General features: G+C 37.5%; 1 protein-coding gene across 1 annotated transcript; it reads left to right on the top strand.

Moving 5' to 3' along the window:
* The first annotated feature begins 280 nt into the window (after positions 1-280).
* Positions 281-7,541, top strand: LOC306881954 (cysteine-rich secretory protein LCCL domain-containing 1-like). Its single transcript, XM_079436349.1, has 15 exons — positions 281-487; positions 926-1,230; positions 3,713-3,831; positions 3,947-4,079; positions 4,183-4,298; positions 4,393-4,493; positions 4,688-4,855; positions 5,042-5,102; positions 5,184-5,250; positions 5,415-5,545; positions 5,626-5,669; positions 5,752-5,824; positions 5,912-5,981; positions 6,341-6,474; positions 6,831-7,541. Exons 2-15 carry the CDS (start codon positions 973-975, stop codon positions 6,880-6,882), a joined length of 1,527 nt encoding a protein of 508 aa, XP_079292475.1. The 5' UTR covers positions 281-487; positions 926-972; the 3' UTR covers positions 6,883-7,541.
* The last annotated feature ends 12,559 nt before the right edge of the window (positions 7,542-20,100 follow it).

The raw sequence follows: 20,100 nt of genomic DNA, 5'->3' as shown, positions 1-20,100 counted from the left end.
AAAGCCTTGATTTGTATATATATATACAGGTTTACAGTAAAGATTTACTCATTGGGGACCAAAAATGTCGCCACAAGGTCAGAAATGAAAGATTTTGCCATCTTTGTAGGAGGTCTACCTACCACACGCACACAAATAAAAATAGCAGAAATCTTTGACTAGATATGCAGAGCAGAAGCACAGGCTAATGCAGCAGTATTTATGCGTAGGCTATATTTTCACCGGTATATATGCTTCTGTGCTGTGGGTGTGTCGATGTGCGTGTGGGCGTGGCTTAAAAGTACACTATAAATGAGAAAAGCAGCCTCACAATTTGAAACATTTGAAAGTACATTATTTTGCCGCGCAATGACTCATGGTGACTCATTCATAAAGAAACTTAAAGCAGATCAAAGCAGGTGGACACATGTATTTGAAATACAAAACAGCAGCGAATAATTCTTTCAGGAACACCGGAGATAAACATCCACGCGCGGAACGGCAAAAGGTAAAATGCTGCTTAAAATGCTTTCATTATAAATAACACTTAACATATTTTAAAATATATCATATGAATTGATAGTAGAAAACTCTAGAAAAGTTAATACTAATTTATTTAAAGGTAGCATTAGGGTTACTCATATAACTAAAGATGCTATAGACTTCAAAGGCTTGTGTGGTCAGTTTTAATGCAGGACACGACCGTATGAAATGTTGCATGTGTGTGGCAAAAGGCTTACACAAGTCTTTAACAAGTGAGAAACAATCAGCTCGGTTGTAAAAATGCTGAAACTGCACTTTTCAGTCAGGCTTGTGTGAAATGAGCATCCATGCAAATGCACACAAATCATCATTATGTAAAAATTCTGTATAAATATGTATATAGGCTAAGTATACATTTGTGTGCATTAAACTTATTTTAATCTGATTAAAAATTATTTCACAGGCAGAGAACAGACCACTTTGGATTTTGTAACTGACAGCTGTGGAAACATGAAGTGTGGACATGAAGATTTATTTAGTGGGTTTGTGCTGCTTGTGACTGTCCAAACTGTGGTTTCCATGGTGATTCCCAATGCCACCCACTTAGAAGCCATCCTGGAAAAATACATGGATAAGGATGAGGTGTGGTGGCAATCCAAGTCAAGGGGCAAAAGAGCAATTTCACAGAGCGATATGCAACTGATTCTTGACCTACATAATAAGCTGAGGGGTCAAGTGTACCCCCCTGCCTCAAATATGGAGTACATGGTAAGATCACATGATTCTACCTCAGTCACAATTCTACTGAATCATGCTCCTAACTTATTATCAAAGCATGAACAAAAATATATTTTCTGCACAATGTCAAACAAAATTCAAGGGTCAGTCTTAGTTTTACCTGCCAAATAGTGAATAAAAATAAATTGTCATGACAATTTAAATGACATGATACATTTTTTATATGTCATGACCAATATTAAAATAGTACATTATTTGTCGAAGTAAATTAATTTAGCTTTATAAAAAAAGATTTGCGATTTCGTAAGGTTAGTATAATTCATTAAGCGTTAGATGACAGCACGAGTAATCTAACTGCAAAAAAAATGGAAATGTAAAATTAAATATGCAATATTTCAAATAAATTTAAAATTCTCTGATATTGTCCAATAACTGACATGGAACCAATATACTGTGCATCCCTACTTGAAATAAGCAAGAAGCGAGGAAAGAATCAGTAAAATATATTTTAAAATGTGAAAACCTTTAAAATATGCTAAAGTACAACTTTCCCGCTGAATGATGAGTTAAAAGGCTATTTATAAATTGGTGGGGTCATGAGGGGGCTTATAAATGTTTCACATGGCTCTGCCAACCGGTATTGGGTACCACACCATAACCGCACTTTGCACAAATGCATTAGAACACATTAAACTACAGTCAAGTTTGTGGTCTACAACAAACAGTTCATCAGGTCCATCAGGGAGGCCAAAATGCAGCTTCTCCTTCCCACATTCTGTGGCTCACCTACTGTATGTGGCGCTCAGCCAGACCTCTCATTATTTTCTGGCCAAATATGACCTGATACTTCTTAGAACCAAGCTGCTGCTTCGTCCCACTGCATTGCAGTTGGCAACAATGATGGCAAATATTGACTCAGACATCAAAGAATAGAAAAGTATATAACACTCTAAATCAACAGAGACCATCCTTTTATTTTAGCTCTTAGGTCCAGTGTACAACACAGTAGTTCTTCTTTAATCCTAAAATACATCATGCATTTCTCAGCACTGCACATGGATCATTTTATATTACTGACGCTTGCAATCAGCTGTAAGAGAAGAGTTTCAAAACATTCTTCTGAGACAATTACTTTTGAGTTGATAACATCTGTGGCCCTCTGGGACTCTGAACAATTCAATGTTAAATCTGTCAAATCCCAGAGCCCTGTTTAACAGAATGTGTCTTTGTGTGGGGCGCAGGTAGGGGAGGAGACATTAGCTACCTCCATGCTACACAGTCCTCTGGGAAATTACTCTAAAAGGGAAGTAGAGGGAGTCACAGAGGATGCATATCTTCCTTGGAATGCACCCAGATGGTCGCTGTAACAGCAAATTAGGCATCGCAACAAATAAACAATGTCAAGACAGGTCTCAAAGGCCACATAAAAGGCCAGCGGGCTTTGCATCTCTATGCACGTTCTGCTCAGATGCAGAAAGCTTGCTGCAATTTTATGCACCTGAAAGACCAATATTACATTCACATTTATGCTAAACATTTTAAGTACATGTTGACGACATAACATAATTAATACAGCTTGCATTAACATCATTGTAAACAGTAACAATCTTATATTTTTCAGGTGATATATTGTGCAGGATAAAAGATCAGAGTTATCAAGGTGGTTGAGGAATAGTATTTGTTGAGGACTGATGGAATGGAATGTGCCAGCTCTGCACATATGGAACAGATTAGCACAGGGCAGCAAACTATGCATATGTAATTTTAAATTAAGATGCTCTCTATAGAAATAATCAGAACCCTGTGCAGAACAGTACACTGCTTATTCTTTCATACAATACACTTTAAACCAGTAGAATTTACACTAATGGCAGTTTTAATATGTCTTTGTTTTGTCCCAAGTTAGTGAAACAGAAATTCTTTATGGTTTTTAACTCTAACTGGCCCACTTGTAGATTTATATCAGTCTACTGGACAGAATAACCATGCATTGACGTACATACTGTAGGCAGAACCAGGTTCAACAATTTGCCATAAAATGTTATCAGAATATATATTTTTTCTGACATGCTTTTGCCCTTTAAAATATTTGCTTTTGTGTTTTAAAAGGATAGTTCACCCAAAAATGAAAATTCTGTAATTTATTCACCCTCATGTCCAAACCTGTATTACTTCCTTTCTTCTGCTGAACACAAAAGAAGATATTTTGAAGAATATTCATAACGAAACAGTTGTTGGCGACCACTGACTTCTATTGCATGGACAAAATATATTTTATGAAGAAAGAATTACATGAGGGTGAGTAAATGATGACAAAATTTTCATTTATGGTTGAGCTAGTCTGGATCTTTTACACACAAGACACGCACAGGTATGACATTGTCAGGTTTGAGTTTGATAAGAAGGTGGTTGTCGCCAAATTGTGTGTGAGCTTATTATGCACGCAAATACAGGACTGATAACCGTATTCTGCTGCATATACAATATAGCTTGTGGCTCTTCGCTGTGACAGGTGTGGGACACTGAACTGGAGAGGAGTGCTGAGCACTGGGCACACACTTGTCTGTGGGAACATGGACCGTCTCACCTGCTGACCCGGATTGGCCAGAACCTGGGAGCTCACTGGGGCAGGTGCTGTATTACAAATGCATAAAAACAATATTGATGTCACATTAAATAACAATTGCATCTCAATGAGTTCTTATACAGTGCACTAACTGTTTGCTTTAAATATGATTGTCTTTAGAGACAGACCTCCGACATTTCATGTCCAAGCCTGGTATGATGAGGTGAGAGATTTCAGCTACCCCTATCCACAAGAGTGTAACCCTCACTGCCCCTACAAATGCTCTGGACCCGTCTGCACGCATTACACACAAGTAAAACCACATTCACGTTTTAACTATTTACATTTTGCGATGATACAAGCAATCAGTTGAGATGTGTTATATAGTAATAGCAATATTATGTTTTTTTTCACAGCTGGTTTGGGCCACAACCAACAAAATTGGCTGTGCCATCAATGTGTGCTATAACATGAATGTATGGGGGATGATCTGGGCCAAAGCTGTGTACCTGGTCTGCAATTACTCTCCCCCGTAAGAATGTTAAGCTTTTTTTGTCATATGCAGTATGATATAATTCTAATAAAGCACTGTTATTAGCTTTTGTCATGTGGAATCCTTTTCACAGAGGTAACTGGTGGGGACATGCGCCATACAAGCACGGGACCCCTTGCTCTGCCTGCCCACCCAGCTATGGCGGCGGTTGCAGAAACAATCTCTGCTATAAAGGTACTAAACCATAGTATATAGACCAAATACTGAGATGACAAATTTGATTCATTATTATGACGTATTACACAGTTAAGTTGATTAAAATATGTTTGACATCCCTAAACTAGATAGGAAAACAACATTTAGCTAACATGTGAAGGCTGTAGGTCCTGAATCATTTGAAAAATGTAATTAAATTGTGCTCTCTTCAGATGATGGCAGTCATTATAATTACACCCCTGAGACAGAGGAAAATAACTATATTGAACCAGAACCCGAACCAGTTCGAAGCCACGACACCCACTACAGAGATGAGACCCCAACACCTTCACCCAACGAGAACATTGAGAGGAACGAAGTCATCAGTACTTCCCAGATGTGTAAGATAACTTCACTGGCTGACTCAAGATAAATTGGTTGACTTAAATGGACAGGGCTGTAAAGTCTTTACTGGGTGCCATCAGATACAGTATGTTTGCATAGATACTGTATGTATGTTCTCTTAAATTTAGAAAAAAACAGCACTCCTGTGTTTATATATTGACATCTACTATTATTTTTTGCAGCTCAGCAAGTAGCATGTGATACTAGATTACGTGATCAGTGCAAAGGAACTACTTGTAACAGGTAAAATGGGTGGACAAACAAACATATGTGATTTGGCCATTCTACTATGAATAATTTCATGTCTGGTAAATCTTTAATCAGGTACGAATGCCCACCAGGCTGCTTGTACAACTCTGGAAAAGTAATTGGATCAGGTCATTATGACATGGTAAGTAAATGCATTCGCTTTGCATTTTATTTATATCAATGTGGCATCGCACAGATTTACAATTGAATTTATTTTTTCCATTTACGTATTTAAATGCTATATCTAATTTTGGATGGATTGTGGTCAGCTCAGGGTCTCTCTAATTAATGTTGCTGTTTTTCCAGCAATCCAGCATCTGTGGTAGCGGCTTGCATGCTGGAATAATAGATGATGATGGAGGCTGGCTGGATGTCACAAGGGTGGGCAGAAGGCAACGATTCTCAAAGTCTTTCAGAAATGAAGTTCAGACACTGGCGTAAGTCACAGAACCCATACGTTTCATGCTGCTGGATGTGGGTTCAACAATGTTCTCACATTTTCCATGTTATTCCTCAGGAAAAATCAGAGTGCCAATGCCTTCACCGTATCAAATGTTCCAGGTAAGTGCACATGTCATTATTTTGAATGAGATAAACTTTCAGTTTTAGAAAATAAATGTAATAAATGTTTTATGACTTCCAGTGAAAGCAGTTAATTGTGAAACTACAGTGGCACAATTTTGCCCTTTCAAGAAACCAGTCCGGCACTGTCCCAGGTAAAATAATCTTGATGGATTGCACAAAATACTATGCAGTAAATTTGTCATTAATAGCACAACAGCTAACAAGATGCTTTTTTTCAGGTTGTATTGTCCTCGTAATTGCTTGTATGACAGCAATGCCCGAGTGATCGGAACCCGCTATTATTCAGATGTAAGTCTTAATGCCATTTAAAGGGATAGCTTTACCAAAAATTTAAATTAGCCCATGATTTTCTCACTAGATTTACTGCTGAGATTTACTTTGTATTTTTCAACTTAATTTAACTCAAACTATCCATATTATTATTTATAGCTCTATACTATTATTATATGCCAAAAATGATCTTTTTGTTCCCCTAATGAACTTTAGGAGAATCGTCAGAAATGAGGATTATACTTAAACATAAGTCTCATAAAAGGACAATAATATGTTCCTCTGGGTCGCTCTATTGCATCTATTAGGAAGTCACTGTTCTGTTACCACTGCAGTAGAAAATGAGCCATCTTTCCTTATTGTGTCACACTGAGCAGAATTCCAGTATATGCAGGGCAGCTATCCACGCAGGGGTGATTCGAAGTGACTCAGGGGGTTATCTGGACGTAATGCCTGTGGACAAGAGGAAGCAGTACAAGAGCTCCTACCAGAATGGCATCACCTCAGAGAGGTACTGAGTGTGTTGAGTCAGCTTTTGAGCTACTACTGCTGTAGCTGATCTTTCCTTCTTGGCTTCAGCTTGTCTTCAGACTAACTATCTAATATCCCTCCATATGAGCTTGGTTGGATGAGGTAATCATTTTATTTAGTGGGTGGCTGAACGGTAATCTTATAAACTCTGCTTCTCCTCTGCAAAATAAAACCAGACCACCTACACAGTCTGGTTTTGTTTTGTTTCATTACATAGCATTTTGAGGGTATCATGAGTATCTGAAGGGTGATTAATGAATTATACTAGCATTTAAATCATATATGTTTCTATCCTGCTGGTTCGGGATTAATATTGGCCATTATTCTTCCATTTAGCCTACAGAATCCCTCAGGAGGCAAAGCGTTCCGAGTGTTTGCGGTCATTTGAAACCATCGTCCAAGGACAGATGCAAGGAAATAGAGCTCTTGGTAACATAACAGCCAGTAATTACCACGCATTTGGTTTGCTGGTCTTTCTGGGATGGATTTTAGGCCAGTGCTGTCACGAAAAATCTCCTCAACAGGAAAAAAAGGCATTGACTTTGACACCATCTGGCCCTGAGAAAACAAAGTCTCCATGATTTTTTTTCTCTGCGTGTACATGTCATGTATATATGTGTTGTAAATATAGTGAATTTTATCCATTACATAAATTTTGTATGTTTTTACAAAACGTATATATTTGTTATTTTAAGCACATAAAGATATAAAGCATTCCTTAAAATAACAAAATAGGCAATTGTGCATGCAAACACAAAAGTGTTAATGTCTGAATATGTCGAATGTGTAGAAAAGGCCATATATTACAGTTTATATTTTTGTAAACATATTTTTATATCAGTGTTAAGAAGCTGCTCATTGGTGTATTGCGCTTTACAGTATATTATGCTGCATATGTTCAGAATTTGATACTGTAACAACCTGGCAGGCCAGGAAATCATTATTGCTTTAGAAGAATTTGAAAAATGTACCACAAAAGGAGCAGTGGAGACACATTTTTGTGTTATTTATTTTCATGCAATCTAAAATAAAGATATTTAGACTCATAATTCATCTGTTACAAATATTACTATACCATCCTCTCATGACTGTGACTATGAACATCTTGAGTGCAGACCAAGTATATTGAAATATTTAATGTCCCATCACAATGTCCAGTTTTGATGTATCAGTTTTGAATGTCTGTGATTGTTAAACACAGCTGTGAGGTTATTTCAAATTCGAGACTCTGGAAGGATTTCTTGAAGAATGAAAACCCAACGTGCCTCATGTGAAAACACTCAACTTCTGCTGGCGGTGCACAGGCACCACAGACAAAGAAGGACATTGTGTGCATGCTGGTGTGTGTGATGATTTTAATCTCACTTCCTGGAGTGTATTTCCTCCATGTCAGGCACAGATGTGGTTGAGTGGTAGTAGTGAGCTCTCTGTCACTCACCTTGACCTCTCTCATTTCCTGTCTGCCCTCTCAGGCTCTCCCAAGATCATTGCCTCCAGGCTCACAACCCCTTGCAGTTTATCACAAGTATGTTTCTGCCTTGTTCATATAGCCATCAAATGCAGAATTTTTGAAAAACCTAAATGTGTAGAAAGTTTTACTCATGGAGAAATTACTGTCACTACTGTCAGTAAGATATTGTATATACATAGAGAGAGAGATATTTGTAACAAAATAATAGAAATAATTATAATTATAATAATAATACTCTTGTTCAGCAAGGAAGCATTAAACTGATAAAAAGTAACATAATACATTTATGTTAAAAATAAATTTATATTTCAAATGAATTCTGTTCTTTTGAGTTTTCTATTCAGCAAAGAATTCTGAAAAAGTGTATCATGGTTTGCTAAAAAAAACAGCTTTCCCCATTACAGGAATAAATTACATTTTAAAATATATTAAAATAGAAAACAGTAATTTTAAATTGCAATAATATTTCAGAATTTTACAGTTTTAATAAATGCAGCATTGGTGAGAATAAGAGACCTCTTCCAAAAACATTTAAAAAATCTCACAACCCCAAACTTTTGAATATAATTTTATATTTTATGTTTCCACTGTTTTGTGATAATTTTTTGTGTGTGTTGAAACTTGTTTCCATTATGTTGTGCTGATTTCATTGTGTTATGTTAATTTCGCTGTGTTGTGGCTTGTTTCTGTTTTGTTGTGCTAATTTCACTGTGCTGTGGCTTATTTCTGTTGTGTTGTGTTAATTTCTTTGTGTTGCAGCTAGTTTCCAGTGTGTTGTGCTAATTTTGTTGTGTTGTGGCTGTTCTGCTGTGGCTTGTTTCCATTGTGTTGTGCTAATTTCTTTGTGTCGTGGCTTGTTTTCGTTGTGTTGCAGCTTGTTGCCATTGTGTTGTGTTAATTTTGCTGTGTGGTGGCATGTTTTCATTGTGTTGTGCTAATTTCTTTGTGTCGTGGCTTGTTTTCGTTGTGTTGCAGCTTGTTGCCATTGTGTTGTGTTAATTTTGCTGTGTGGTGGCATGTTTTCATTGTGTTGTGCTAATTTCTTTGTGTCGTGGCTTGTTTTCGTTGTGTTGCAGCTTGTTGCCATTGTGTTGTGTTAATTTTGCTGTGTGGTGGCATGTTTTCATTGTGTTGTGCTAATTTCTTTGTGTCGTGGCTTGTTTTCGTTGTGTTGCAGCTTGTTGCCATTGTGTTGTGTTAATTTTGCTGTGTGGTGGCATGTTTTCATTGTGTTGTGCTAATTTTGCTATGCTGTGGCTTGTTTCTGTTGTGTGCTAATTTTGTTATGTTGTGCTAATTTCATTGTGTTGCGGCTTGTTTCCATTGTGTTGTGGAGATTTTGTCGTATTGTGCACTACTGGGCCACCGTATTGTGTCATATGAACAGCAAGTTACCCCCTGTTATTGAAGACGACTGATGGTAGAATAATGTCATGATGGCTGATAGCACACCTCTACAAAATTATTTGTGACTGAAAACATAAAAAACAGATTCACAGTGAAATATCTCTCATGTGGGGTCACAAATGCTAACTATAGCATAAGCTAACACCTTGTTTCTGTTTGTCAGCTTTTGTAAAACAAACTGCAATAAATTTTACACACTGTAGCTACCCATCTTTTGTGAACCCACACTTTGATGCAAGCCTTCTGAACAATAGTTATCAGTTTGTTTGATCACAGTTACCAGGAGATGGAAGCTGTGTTGTGGCGAAACTTCCCAGGAGCAGATGTATATGATGGTCTCCAGAGAGAAGAGGCATGCATCAGAGCTCTGTCAAAATTCACAAGCCAGTGTGGCAGACGTGGTGTAGATCCAATGTCTGAAAACAGTGCGACTTTATATTTTATATTTGCACCCAACAGACTATTGGCTGGATCCTATAAACTGTAATGAAAAATCTCTGTGGTTCATATTGCGGTCAAAATTAATTATGATCAGTATGCCACCAAGCGTTACGAGCATTCCATAATAGTTGCATTTTTCCTAGTAATGTGGTTCATTGCCATACATTTAGGACATGTTAGGGATATTTAGGAAATATTTGATTGTTATTAATTGAAATATCTACTATTTAAAATTGTTAATATTTGAAATCTTTCATTTTATATAAATTTAAATTAAATTTAAATATTAGTCAGAAACCATGAGATTAATTAAGATTATTTTATTCCATTGATGACCCTAGTTTTTAACATCACAAAGTTAAAATTTTGAATAGTGCTGCAAAATAAAATTTAAATTGAAAATGTTGCATTACATTGTTACATTACTCTAATATACTATGTTTCAAAAACTATTGTCACAACATGTTGTCTAGAAAATGTCAGTGATATGTTTCGCACAGTTAAATGTGTCTTCGTACATAAAAATGGATATCTATAGGTTTCTGTTTCTTTCTTTTGATCTGCTGACTACCTGATAGAGTACTGAAATTGTTTATGGCACAAAGTGTAATTTGAATTGTGTCATACTCTCAGCAGCTAATAAATCACAGTGGAAAACACATTGTGGTTCTCACAAACCACATTTATCCAAGCCTGGGTAGAATTTTAATTGACCTTGTGTAATTTTGTTCTTGGTTTTCAAGGATGAAGACATGTCATGCAACCTGCCCATGATTGCATCTGCCTATTTCTCTAGTTTCTTTACATTGCACAGCTTTTAGATATGATATAAGATATGCCTTCCATATCTTAAATATGCATGACAGTTGCATTTTTATTATTCGTATTTAGCATGGGATTTTCCCTGCTGTCCACAATCCTTTCAGAACAGACCTGCGATCCAGTGGTCCAGAGAGAGATGACCACAGCACTGAATAGTAAGGATGTCTATTTGCAACCAATCCATTTTTGATATCCACAGCCTGGTCATTGCAAGCCAGTTTCTAGAGATGACTCACACATTCATATGAATTCCTCAGAAGCCGCTCGCTTGAGTGGACGTATGATGTGCATGTGGTCGACAATAAGTACCTTCACATAAGGGCTTGCAGAGGCCATGTGCGAGCTCACAGCCACAGCAGATTTTAATGAGTATTATTCTAACATACAGCAGGAACTTGCTTTTCTTTGCATTGCTGGTTTGTATAATGATAATGGAATATTTTTAACCGTGCTTATATACATAAATATCCAGCTCACAGCCCACAGAAGTGTCATATCTGGTTCCAGATGTTTTCATTCTCTACATGTAAGTGTATTTCTGAAAATAAGACATTGTGCATGGGCTTGTATGGGACAGAATTACAGGAAAACTGTTGTAACTTGATCTGAGATACATTATGATTCCAAAATGCTTGTTGCAGATGTTGATGTCCTTTCTGATGGGTGGTAGGTATGGGTTTTTAGGATTACATAGTTTTGTCATTTATACACAAAGACGGAATTCTTCTGAAAATCTTTCAAACTGAGGCCACACCACTTGCACCACTTCACCTTAGAGGTTTGTTTGCCAAGTCTCCCGTTTCTCAGTACCCTAAATCTTTTGCGTTTCACCCTCCCGGTTGCGAAATTGGCTAAGGTGTTCTAAGGTGTATTTGTCAAGATCCCACACACACTGAGGTTGTGCCAGTGTGGTGGTTGTGCAAGTTTTCCCTATGTTCACACAGCAGTCGTAAAAGCAAAGAGCTTTCTGCCCACTCCCCTGTACCTCCACTGTATGTCCTCGAAGAACCTGAGGAAAATTTTCCGCCATGGCTAAAATCGGCATGCTAACGTTTGGCTCGAGCCCTCGGTGCCCTCCTGTCGCTGACCTGAGCAGAATGCACACAACCGAGCCTACTATTTCCATCGTAATATTTATAAATTTCACTAAAATGTATATTTTGCTTCATTGGGAGTACAGACCGTGTCTTGAAATCACGACAGAGGGTTCGTTTTTGTCAGCTAATGTGAAGCAAACCAAAAGAGAGTGGTTTGTTTGGGTTGGATGCTTCAGTGGGTCATTTTGATGTACTTGATTTGTATGATTTTTTATTTGATATGGTTATTCAATATTTTGTCATAATTCATGCATTGATTATATATGACTTTTTCAGTACTGTTCTTACAATTATCAACTATGCAAACATTTACATGATCTACAGCTTTAAACTAATTCAATCCTAACTGTTTCTTGTGACTTTGACCTGATATCGCACCATGTGACTGTATGACTTTATATTTCACAGTTGTGACTTCAATTATCTCTCAATTATGAATTTATATCTCAAAATTGTGACTATACTTAACAATTGTGTCTTTATAATTCAAAACTGTGACTTCAGAATCATATGTCACAATTGTGACTTTAAAATTCCTAATTATGACTATATCTTACAATGACTTTATATCTTATAATTATGACTTTATCTTAATGTGACTTTAAATCTCACAATTGTGATTTTATATCTTTAAATGTGACTTCATATCTCCTAATTACAAAATATGACTTCATATCTCATAATAATAACTTTATCTCAATGTGACTTTAAATCTCACGATTGTGATTTTATATCTTAAAATATGACTTCAGATCTCATAATTATAACTTTATCTTGATGTGACTTCATATCTCACAATGTGACTATATCTTCAGTTATGAATCTATATCCCACATGTGAATTTATATCTGACAATTATGAATCTATATCCCACATGTGCGACTTTGAATTAGACAATTATGAATTTATATCTCACAATGTGACTTTCTCATTTTAAACTTCTAATTTTTTACTCTGAGGCAGAAACAGACTTCCCCAATATCCTTTTCATTAGGAAAAACAATTCAAACTGCTTATAAAATCACTGGCATACAGTAGGTTTCTCACATAGGTTTTGAATTAATGTGGTCTCAAACCACTGGCAAAACAAGAACACGAAGCATTTCAAACCACACTATCAGTTATTCTACACCAGAAGTTTATCTAACCATTTCAGAAGACATAAATGATTTGATGTGGATGTGTTGATCTGTCTTGAAATATATGCCCTGTGACTTTGAATGCTGACTGCGCAGGACATACATAAGTGCACTGTGCAGTGTGTACACTGCGATGACATGATTTCATCCAAGTCGTGGTGTTTATGTGGGTGCTGGGGTTTTTTTTTTGCCAAGGGTAAACAGCGAGAGGTGCTGCTTATAGAACTGGGCTGCTTAATGATACAGTGAGGAGAGGGGCTTGCTCTCACTGTTCACGTCATCTCTGACCTTTTTTCTGTTTGGAGGAAGTATCTGATTTCACCTCTTTTTTTCTCACGTTCACACATAAACCATTGTGGACAGCAGGTGAGTGTAAAATAGCAGCTTTGTTTTGATCTGATGGAGGTAAGGCAGCCAACGCATCAAAAAATGGCATGCAACCAACATGAACGCCTGTTTATACAGCCAGTAAAATCAGTTTCATGCTAAATTATTGTATCCCCTGCCTGATCTATTCCTCCAAGTGTTCAGGACAACATGTGAGTGCCATCTCTGTTGTAGTGCAATACTTGTGTGTTCATATTTACATTAATGCATTTGAAAGATGATTTGATAAGCAGCCTGATTTTATAAAGTCACCATGTTGTTTTCAAAATTAAATATATTAGCCTAGTTAAAATGATATTTTTTACATTGTAAAAGTATGCAGCCAAAGCAATTACAGTAAATATTACCTGAAAAAATATTTACTTGACAGTTGACAGTTAATTTTATGTATTTATGTCTTTTTAATACATTGTGTTTGTGTCATTAGTTCTCAGATTTTTTCCCCATCAAGTCAATCCAACATGAATGTGTTCACGCTCCATCTGCAAACACATGACAAATGTGAGAAGGTGAGGACAAACGACCTGTGCATTTCATTTATTAATATTATTTGTTAAATTTTCACCAAACAGTTAAGGAGCAGAAACGAATGGCTGATGGGCTGTGAGTGTGGTTGAGCATATGGATGCATTAGTTCATTTTCCACCAGCTGTTTAAAAGCAACACTGCCCTCTACTGGACTCTATTGCCACATTTTCCTCCAGTTGTTATTGCAATTTTCATTTCGATTAGCCTTAAGCACAAAATTCGTATTATTCTGCAGATGTGATGAGTCATTATCAAAAGAAAACGTCCTGGTAAGCAGGATCCCCTGGGTGGTCTGGAAATATTCCATTTGAATCCCACAAGCAATAAAACTGAAATGCTCAAACTTACACATCACTTCTGGAAAAGAAGGTATCTTACTGCTGTGTATTGCAGTATGTTTTCGAAGTTTCATATTATAAAGCCAAAGAGAACAGTCATAACCTGCTCTGAATTCACTCATGCCTGTTCCACAAATGAAAGTGCTCGATTTTTCAAGTCTACGTATACACTAGACAAAAGATTATGTTCTTTTTTGCCCTGTTTTCAACCTTTTAAATTTAGTCTCATCAAGTCTCCGATAACAAGGGAGCCCTTTATAAGTGGGCACTGGGGGCATAGTCAAAGCAGGTCTGTATGGAAGAAGCCAAATTTCGTCTCGCTTCAGGGAAGTTTGGCACAATATATACTGCTTTCTTCCTGATAATCAAAGAAAGAGCAAATGCAGCAGAACTGTGTGCGTAGACCACAGGGAACCAGTGGGGTTAAGCTAAGCAGAAAGAAAATAAATCCCATTTCAACAGACTGGCTGCCTATGGACTTATAGACCCACTGTGGCACCTCAGATGAGCAGCTGAGCTACTTGTTCTGTTCCAAAATATATTCATTGTGGGTGCTGATTATATTTTTGCTTACATTTTGATGCATTTTCGTTCACAAGTGCATTTCCAAACAATTTCCAACAAGAAAGCATATTGATTGAAGTCTCATTTTCTCCCGCTTTCCATGTCTCTCAAGCATAGAGATGCAGTGTCTCATTTGTGCAAGTTCACTTAGTTCATTATATAACATTAGGTAAATCAATTCTAGGCCAGCCACTGAAGATATTAAAAATCTTGAGGTTGGCATATACAAACAACCCATTAAAAACAGCCAAAATAATCACGTGACTTGTGATTATTTACTCGCAACCTGATTTTTGCATTTGTGGATGGCAATGCATCAGTGTGCCTATTAAACCCCTGGGGGAAACATGTCTGGCATGAGGCACTCAGTGGTGATTGACATGTTTTCCTGCCTGTAACTACCTGAACTAATGCCAGTTTCAGCAGTTGTGACCTCAGCACACTTCCTCTGGATGTCTTATTTAAACATGGCATAGCCCATAAAGGTCTCAAATACTATTAGTTACTGTCACTCATTTTGTCATACTTTCATGATATGTTGCATTAATGTCCTAAGTAGATATTAAATGAGCAATTAAAGTCTTAAAGGGATAGATCACCCAAAAATGAAAAAATCAGTTACTCACCCTCAAGTTATTTCTTTCTTCTGCTGAACACAAAATAAGATATTAAGATTCCATAGTATTCTTTTCTATAATATGGAAGTCAGTAGGAATCATCAACAAACATTACCCTAACATGTTTCTTAAATCGATGTATATTCTCCATAAAATTAAACCTGATTTCCTTATTTAGAAATAAATTCAGTAAAAAAGGACTAGTCAGTTTTTCATTGTTACTTTACAGTGAGGTTATGTCTGAAAAGTACTGACTGTGTGATAGGCCTACTGGTTGACTATTTTGTTACATAGTTTTGTACATTCAGTTCAGTTTGCATTAGCACAAACGTTGCACATTCTTTGCATAAAACTGTGCAGTTTGCAAAAGCTTTTCGGTCTCGCAGCAGTGCATAACACCATATTCCTATGCAGCTTAAATATTTAATTCCTCCACGGAGATGCTATCACACCTCTTGATGGCAGCATCCCCCTTTCCCTAGATATTTTAATATCATGAACAGACAGGCCCCAGGGTAACAGTGCCAGTCAGGAGGAAACGGATACACAAGGGAGGCAAAACAACAAACAAACCCTGGAACTGGTACAGGAAGCTATGAAAATGAAGCTTGTCCATTCCTGCTGATGTTAGTTACTTTCAACTTTAGCCTAAAGCGTTCTGTTGGTATGAATAAAATAAGCTGTAGGAGGCGATTGAGATACTATTGGCGTCTGGTGGAGATAATGAGAGGTACCACTGAAATCTTAATTTCAGCATTATTTCCACTTGCAGATTAAGTAGAAAGCAAGAAATCAATCAGAAAAGTCAACAATAGAGAGATTAAACAGTGATTTTGAGTGATGTAATGCTTCACCACATTTCTCACAACTATGTGTTTATATCGCACAATGTGACTTTATGTCTCAAGATTGTGACTTTAGATCTCACAATATGACTATATACCTCACAATTATGACATACTGTATATGGGAAATCTTAATTGCAGCATTATTTTCACTCGCAGGCCAAGTGGAATATCAAAGAATGACTTGCATGAGGCACTCTTAAATAAACCAGCTAAGAGCACTTTCCATGTGCTTACAATTCATACCGCTTTGTTTGATAGTAAAGACTTCTTGTATTGTATTTTTTTTTTTTTTTTTTAGTCGCTGATGTTGAATCAAATGACAATAGTTGTGGCACACACTAACAACTCTCAGTCCTATTATTTGAATTGTGCTTCAGCTCTTCAACATACTGTTAAAGCAACAATGTCAAACCACTTGAAGAGAACCAATCAACCAAATAGGCTATTTGGGCACCAAAATATCATCTAAAGTGGGCAGTTTATTACGTTAAGCAATTAGTTTGTTCTGACTTTTACAGGCACATCACTTTATTGATTTCCAGTGTATTTTTATGAGCACTAGTCTCATTTACGATTTATCATTAACATTTCCCTTTATCATTAATATTTTCATCAATCCACAGACATTTTTATCTCCAAACGACGTAAAGGAATCTAATATTTTAGTGCCTCAAAGTGGAGACAAATCTCTTTTCCTCCGATGTTAACAGATTGAGCTGTAAAGGAGATTCAGGTCAGCTCTCTCTGTTGAAGGACGAAATAAAGCCTTATGTCGACAATCAGCCCTGATTTGTGATCCATCATTCACATCACTCCATCACACGGGAAGACTTCAGCAGTGAATGAGAACAGCCTGTTGGTTGAGTCATCACACGTACCCTCACACTGGGCTCCATCGCCCCCAATCAAACTCATTGTCCTGCTGCTCGCCTGCCCTCTGCGTGCACCTGTTAAACGTCTCCGGTAAAGGATGGCCCGTCATGACTGCTTAATATGACCTCCGACCCTCGTGAGCATGTCAATCACTCTTCCTCATGTTTTCCATCTGGCCTCGCTGCCAATCGAGGCATGAAAACATGTCAGATGACATTGAGTCTCAAGGCAGTTTATGCTATCAAGGGAAAGTAATGCGAGCTGTCGTGGCGGGTTTTGTCACGTCACTGTTCAAAACCACTGGAGAGACATGCAGACAACATAACGTAGGTCTAATACTCATACCCAAACTGTGTTTGTTTACAGATTACATCACTTTATTTAATAAGGGAAAATTAAACTTCACTGAGTAGATGATAAAAATACGGAAGTGTTTGTCATTTGTATTCAAACCTAATTTTGCATATGAAAATTCTGAGGGTAAAAGAGTAGAAGGATTTATTACATAAATAATAATAACACGGGAAGTCGTGGCCTATTGGTTAGAGAGTCGGCCTTGTAATCCAAAGGTTGCGGGTTCGAGTCTCCGACCGGCAGGAATTGTAGGTGGGGGGAGTGAATGTCCAGCGCTCTCTCCACCCTCAATACCAAGACTGAGGTGCCCTTGAGCAAGGCACCGAACCCCCAACTGCTCCCCGGGTGCTGCAGCATAAAATGGCTGCCCACTGCTCCGGGTGTGTGTTCACGGTGTGTGTGTGTTCACTGCTGTGTGTGTGTGCACGTTGGATGGGTTAAATGCAGAGCACGAATTCCGAGTATGGGTCACCATACTTGGCTGAATGTCACTTCACTTCACTTCACAATAATACAAAATAAAATTTGACTAAAGCTTACTCTCCTAAGTATTTGCTGTAAAATGCATTGCAGTGAAAGCAGAATACATTGTGTTGTCTGTGAAAGAGGTGCTTGGTTAACCCTTGTTCCTGATGGTAATTATCCCTCTGCAGAGTATCTGTCTCCTTGTTGTAGCTTTCAGTACACCTGACCACAACAGCCCACAGCTCTGTCAGTTAAACGGGGTGGAAAAAACAACACAGAGAAAGAGTATGACATCAATTAGCCTGGCCTTGGCATGCATAGGTGCCCTCTTTGAAATATCACTGACACTAATTAGACCACACTTTAATCAACTAAAAGTCTGATGTGCAAAAGCACAACAAAAGTGCAGGAGGGTTTGCATTTTTCTTGTGAGCAGATTGGTTTGCTTTTCCAAGGTCTCTTCAAAGAAGTATGAGTGTATTGAGGATACATAAAAATCCTCAAAATATTTTCTTGGGAACAGAGTTTGGCTTAAATATATTGTTAATAAAATAAAATTAAACCTGAATATACACTGAACAAAATTATAAATGCAACACTTTTGTTTTTGCACCATTTTTATTGCGCTGAACTCAAAGATCTAAGACTTTTTCTATGTACACAAAAGGCCTATTTCTCTCAAATATTGTTCACAAATCTGTCTAAATCTGTGTTAGTGAGCACTTCTCCTTTGCCGTGATAATCAATCCACCTCACAGGTGTGGCATATCAAGATGCTGATTAGACAGCATGATTATTACAGGTGTGCCTTAGGCTGGCCACAATAAAAGGCCACTCTAAAATGTGCAGTTTTATCACACAGCACAATGCCACAGATGTTGCAAGTTTTGAGGGAGCGTGCAACTGGCATGCTGACTGCAGGAATGTCCACCAGAGCTATTGCCCGTGAATTGAATGTTCATTTCTCTACCATAAGCCATCTCCAAAGGCGTTTCAGAGAATTCTGGCACTTTGGAGAGGTGTTCTCTTCACAGATGAATCCCAGTTTTCACTGTACAGGGCAGATGGCAAACAGCATGTATGGCGTTGTGTGGGTGAGCGGTTTGCTGATGTCAATGTTGTAGATCGAGTGGCCTATGGTGGTGGTGGGGTTATGGTATGGGCAGGCGTATGTTATGGACAACGAACACAGATGCATTTTATTGATGGCATTTTGAATGCACAGAGATACCGTGACGAGATCCTGAGGCCCATTGTTGTGCCATCTATCCACGACCATCACCTCATGTTGCAGCATGATAATGCACGGCCCCATGTTGCAAGGATCTGTAGACAATTCCTGGAAGCTGAAAACATCCCAATTCTTGCATGGCCAGCATACTCACCGGACATGTCACCCATTGAGCATGTTTGGGATGCTTTGGATCGGCGTATACGATAGCGTGTTCCAGTTCCTGCCAATATCCAGCAACTTCGCACAGCCTTTGAAGAGGAGTGGTCAACTGTATGAGAAAGAAATGTGTTGCACTGCGTGAGGAAAATGGTGGTCACACCAGATACTGACTGGTTTTCGGACCCCCCCAATACAGTAAAACTGCACATTTTAGAGTGGCCTTTTATTGTGGCCAGCATAAGGCACACCTGCGCAATAATGATGCTGTCTAATCAGCATCTTGATATGCCACACCTGTGAGGTGGATTGATTATCTCGGCAAAGGAGAAGTGCTCACTAACACAGATTTGTGAACAATATTTGAGAGAAATAGGCCTTTTGTGTACATAGAAAAAGTCTTAGATCTTTGAGTTCAGCTCATGAAAAATGGGGCAAAAACAAAAGTGTTGCGTTTATAATTTTGTTCAGTGTACTTGCACTGTTTGAAATTAGTGCAAATGAACAAACAAATAAATACACGCATACAGCACTTGAACCTCTACAGCACCACACACCAAAAAGATGACCAAAAAATGTAAACAAACAATAGACAATTAAACAATTAACAATAGACAGCTCTCCAGTTATGATTATAATAGTATCACACAAGTACAAGTAATGTATATTATTAAATCAAATTATTATTAAATATGTAAAAACAAAATATTTTTTCTTTATTACTTCAGAATCAAGGCATAACCTTGCAAAAGTATAGACTTTTGCTTTTACTGTTGCTTTTACTTCATAGAATTATATATATTTTTATTATTATTATTTCAAAGCACAAAAACTAATACAAAGTAATTTGTTATATTAGGAAATA

This window comes from Barbus barbus (genome assembly GCF_936440315.1).
Source record: "Barbus barbus genome assembly, chromosome: 15".
Lineage (NCBI taxonomy): Eukaryota > Metazoa > Chordata > Actinopteri > Cypriniformes > Cyprinidae > Barbus > Barbus barbus.
The sequence above is the reverse complement of the archived record's forward strand: the minus strand, read 5'-3'. Positions and strand labels throughout refer to the sequence as shown.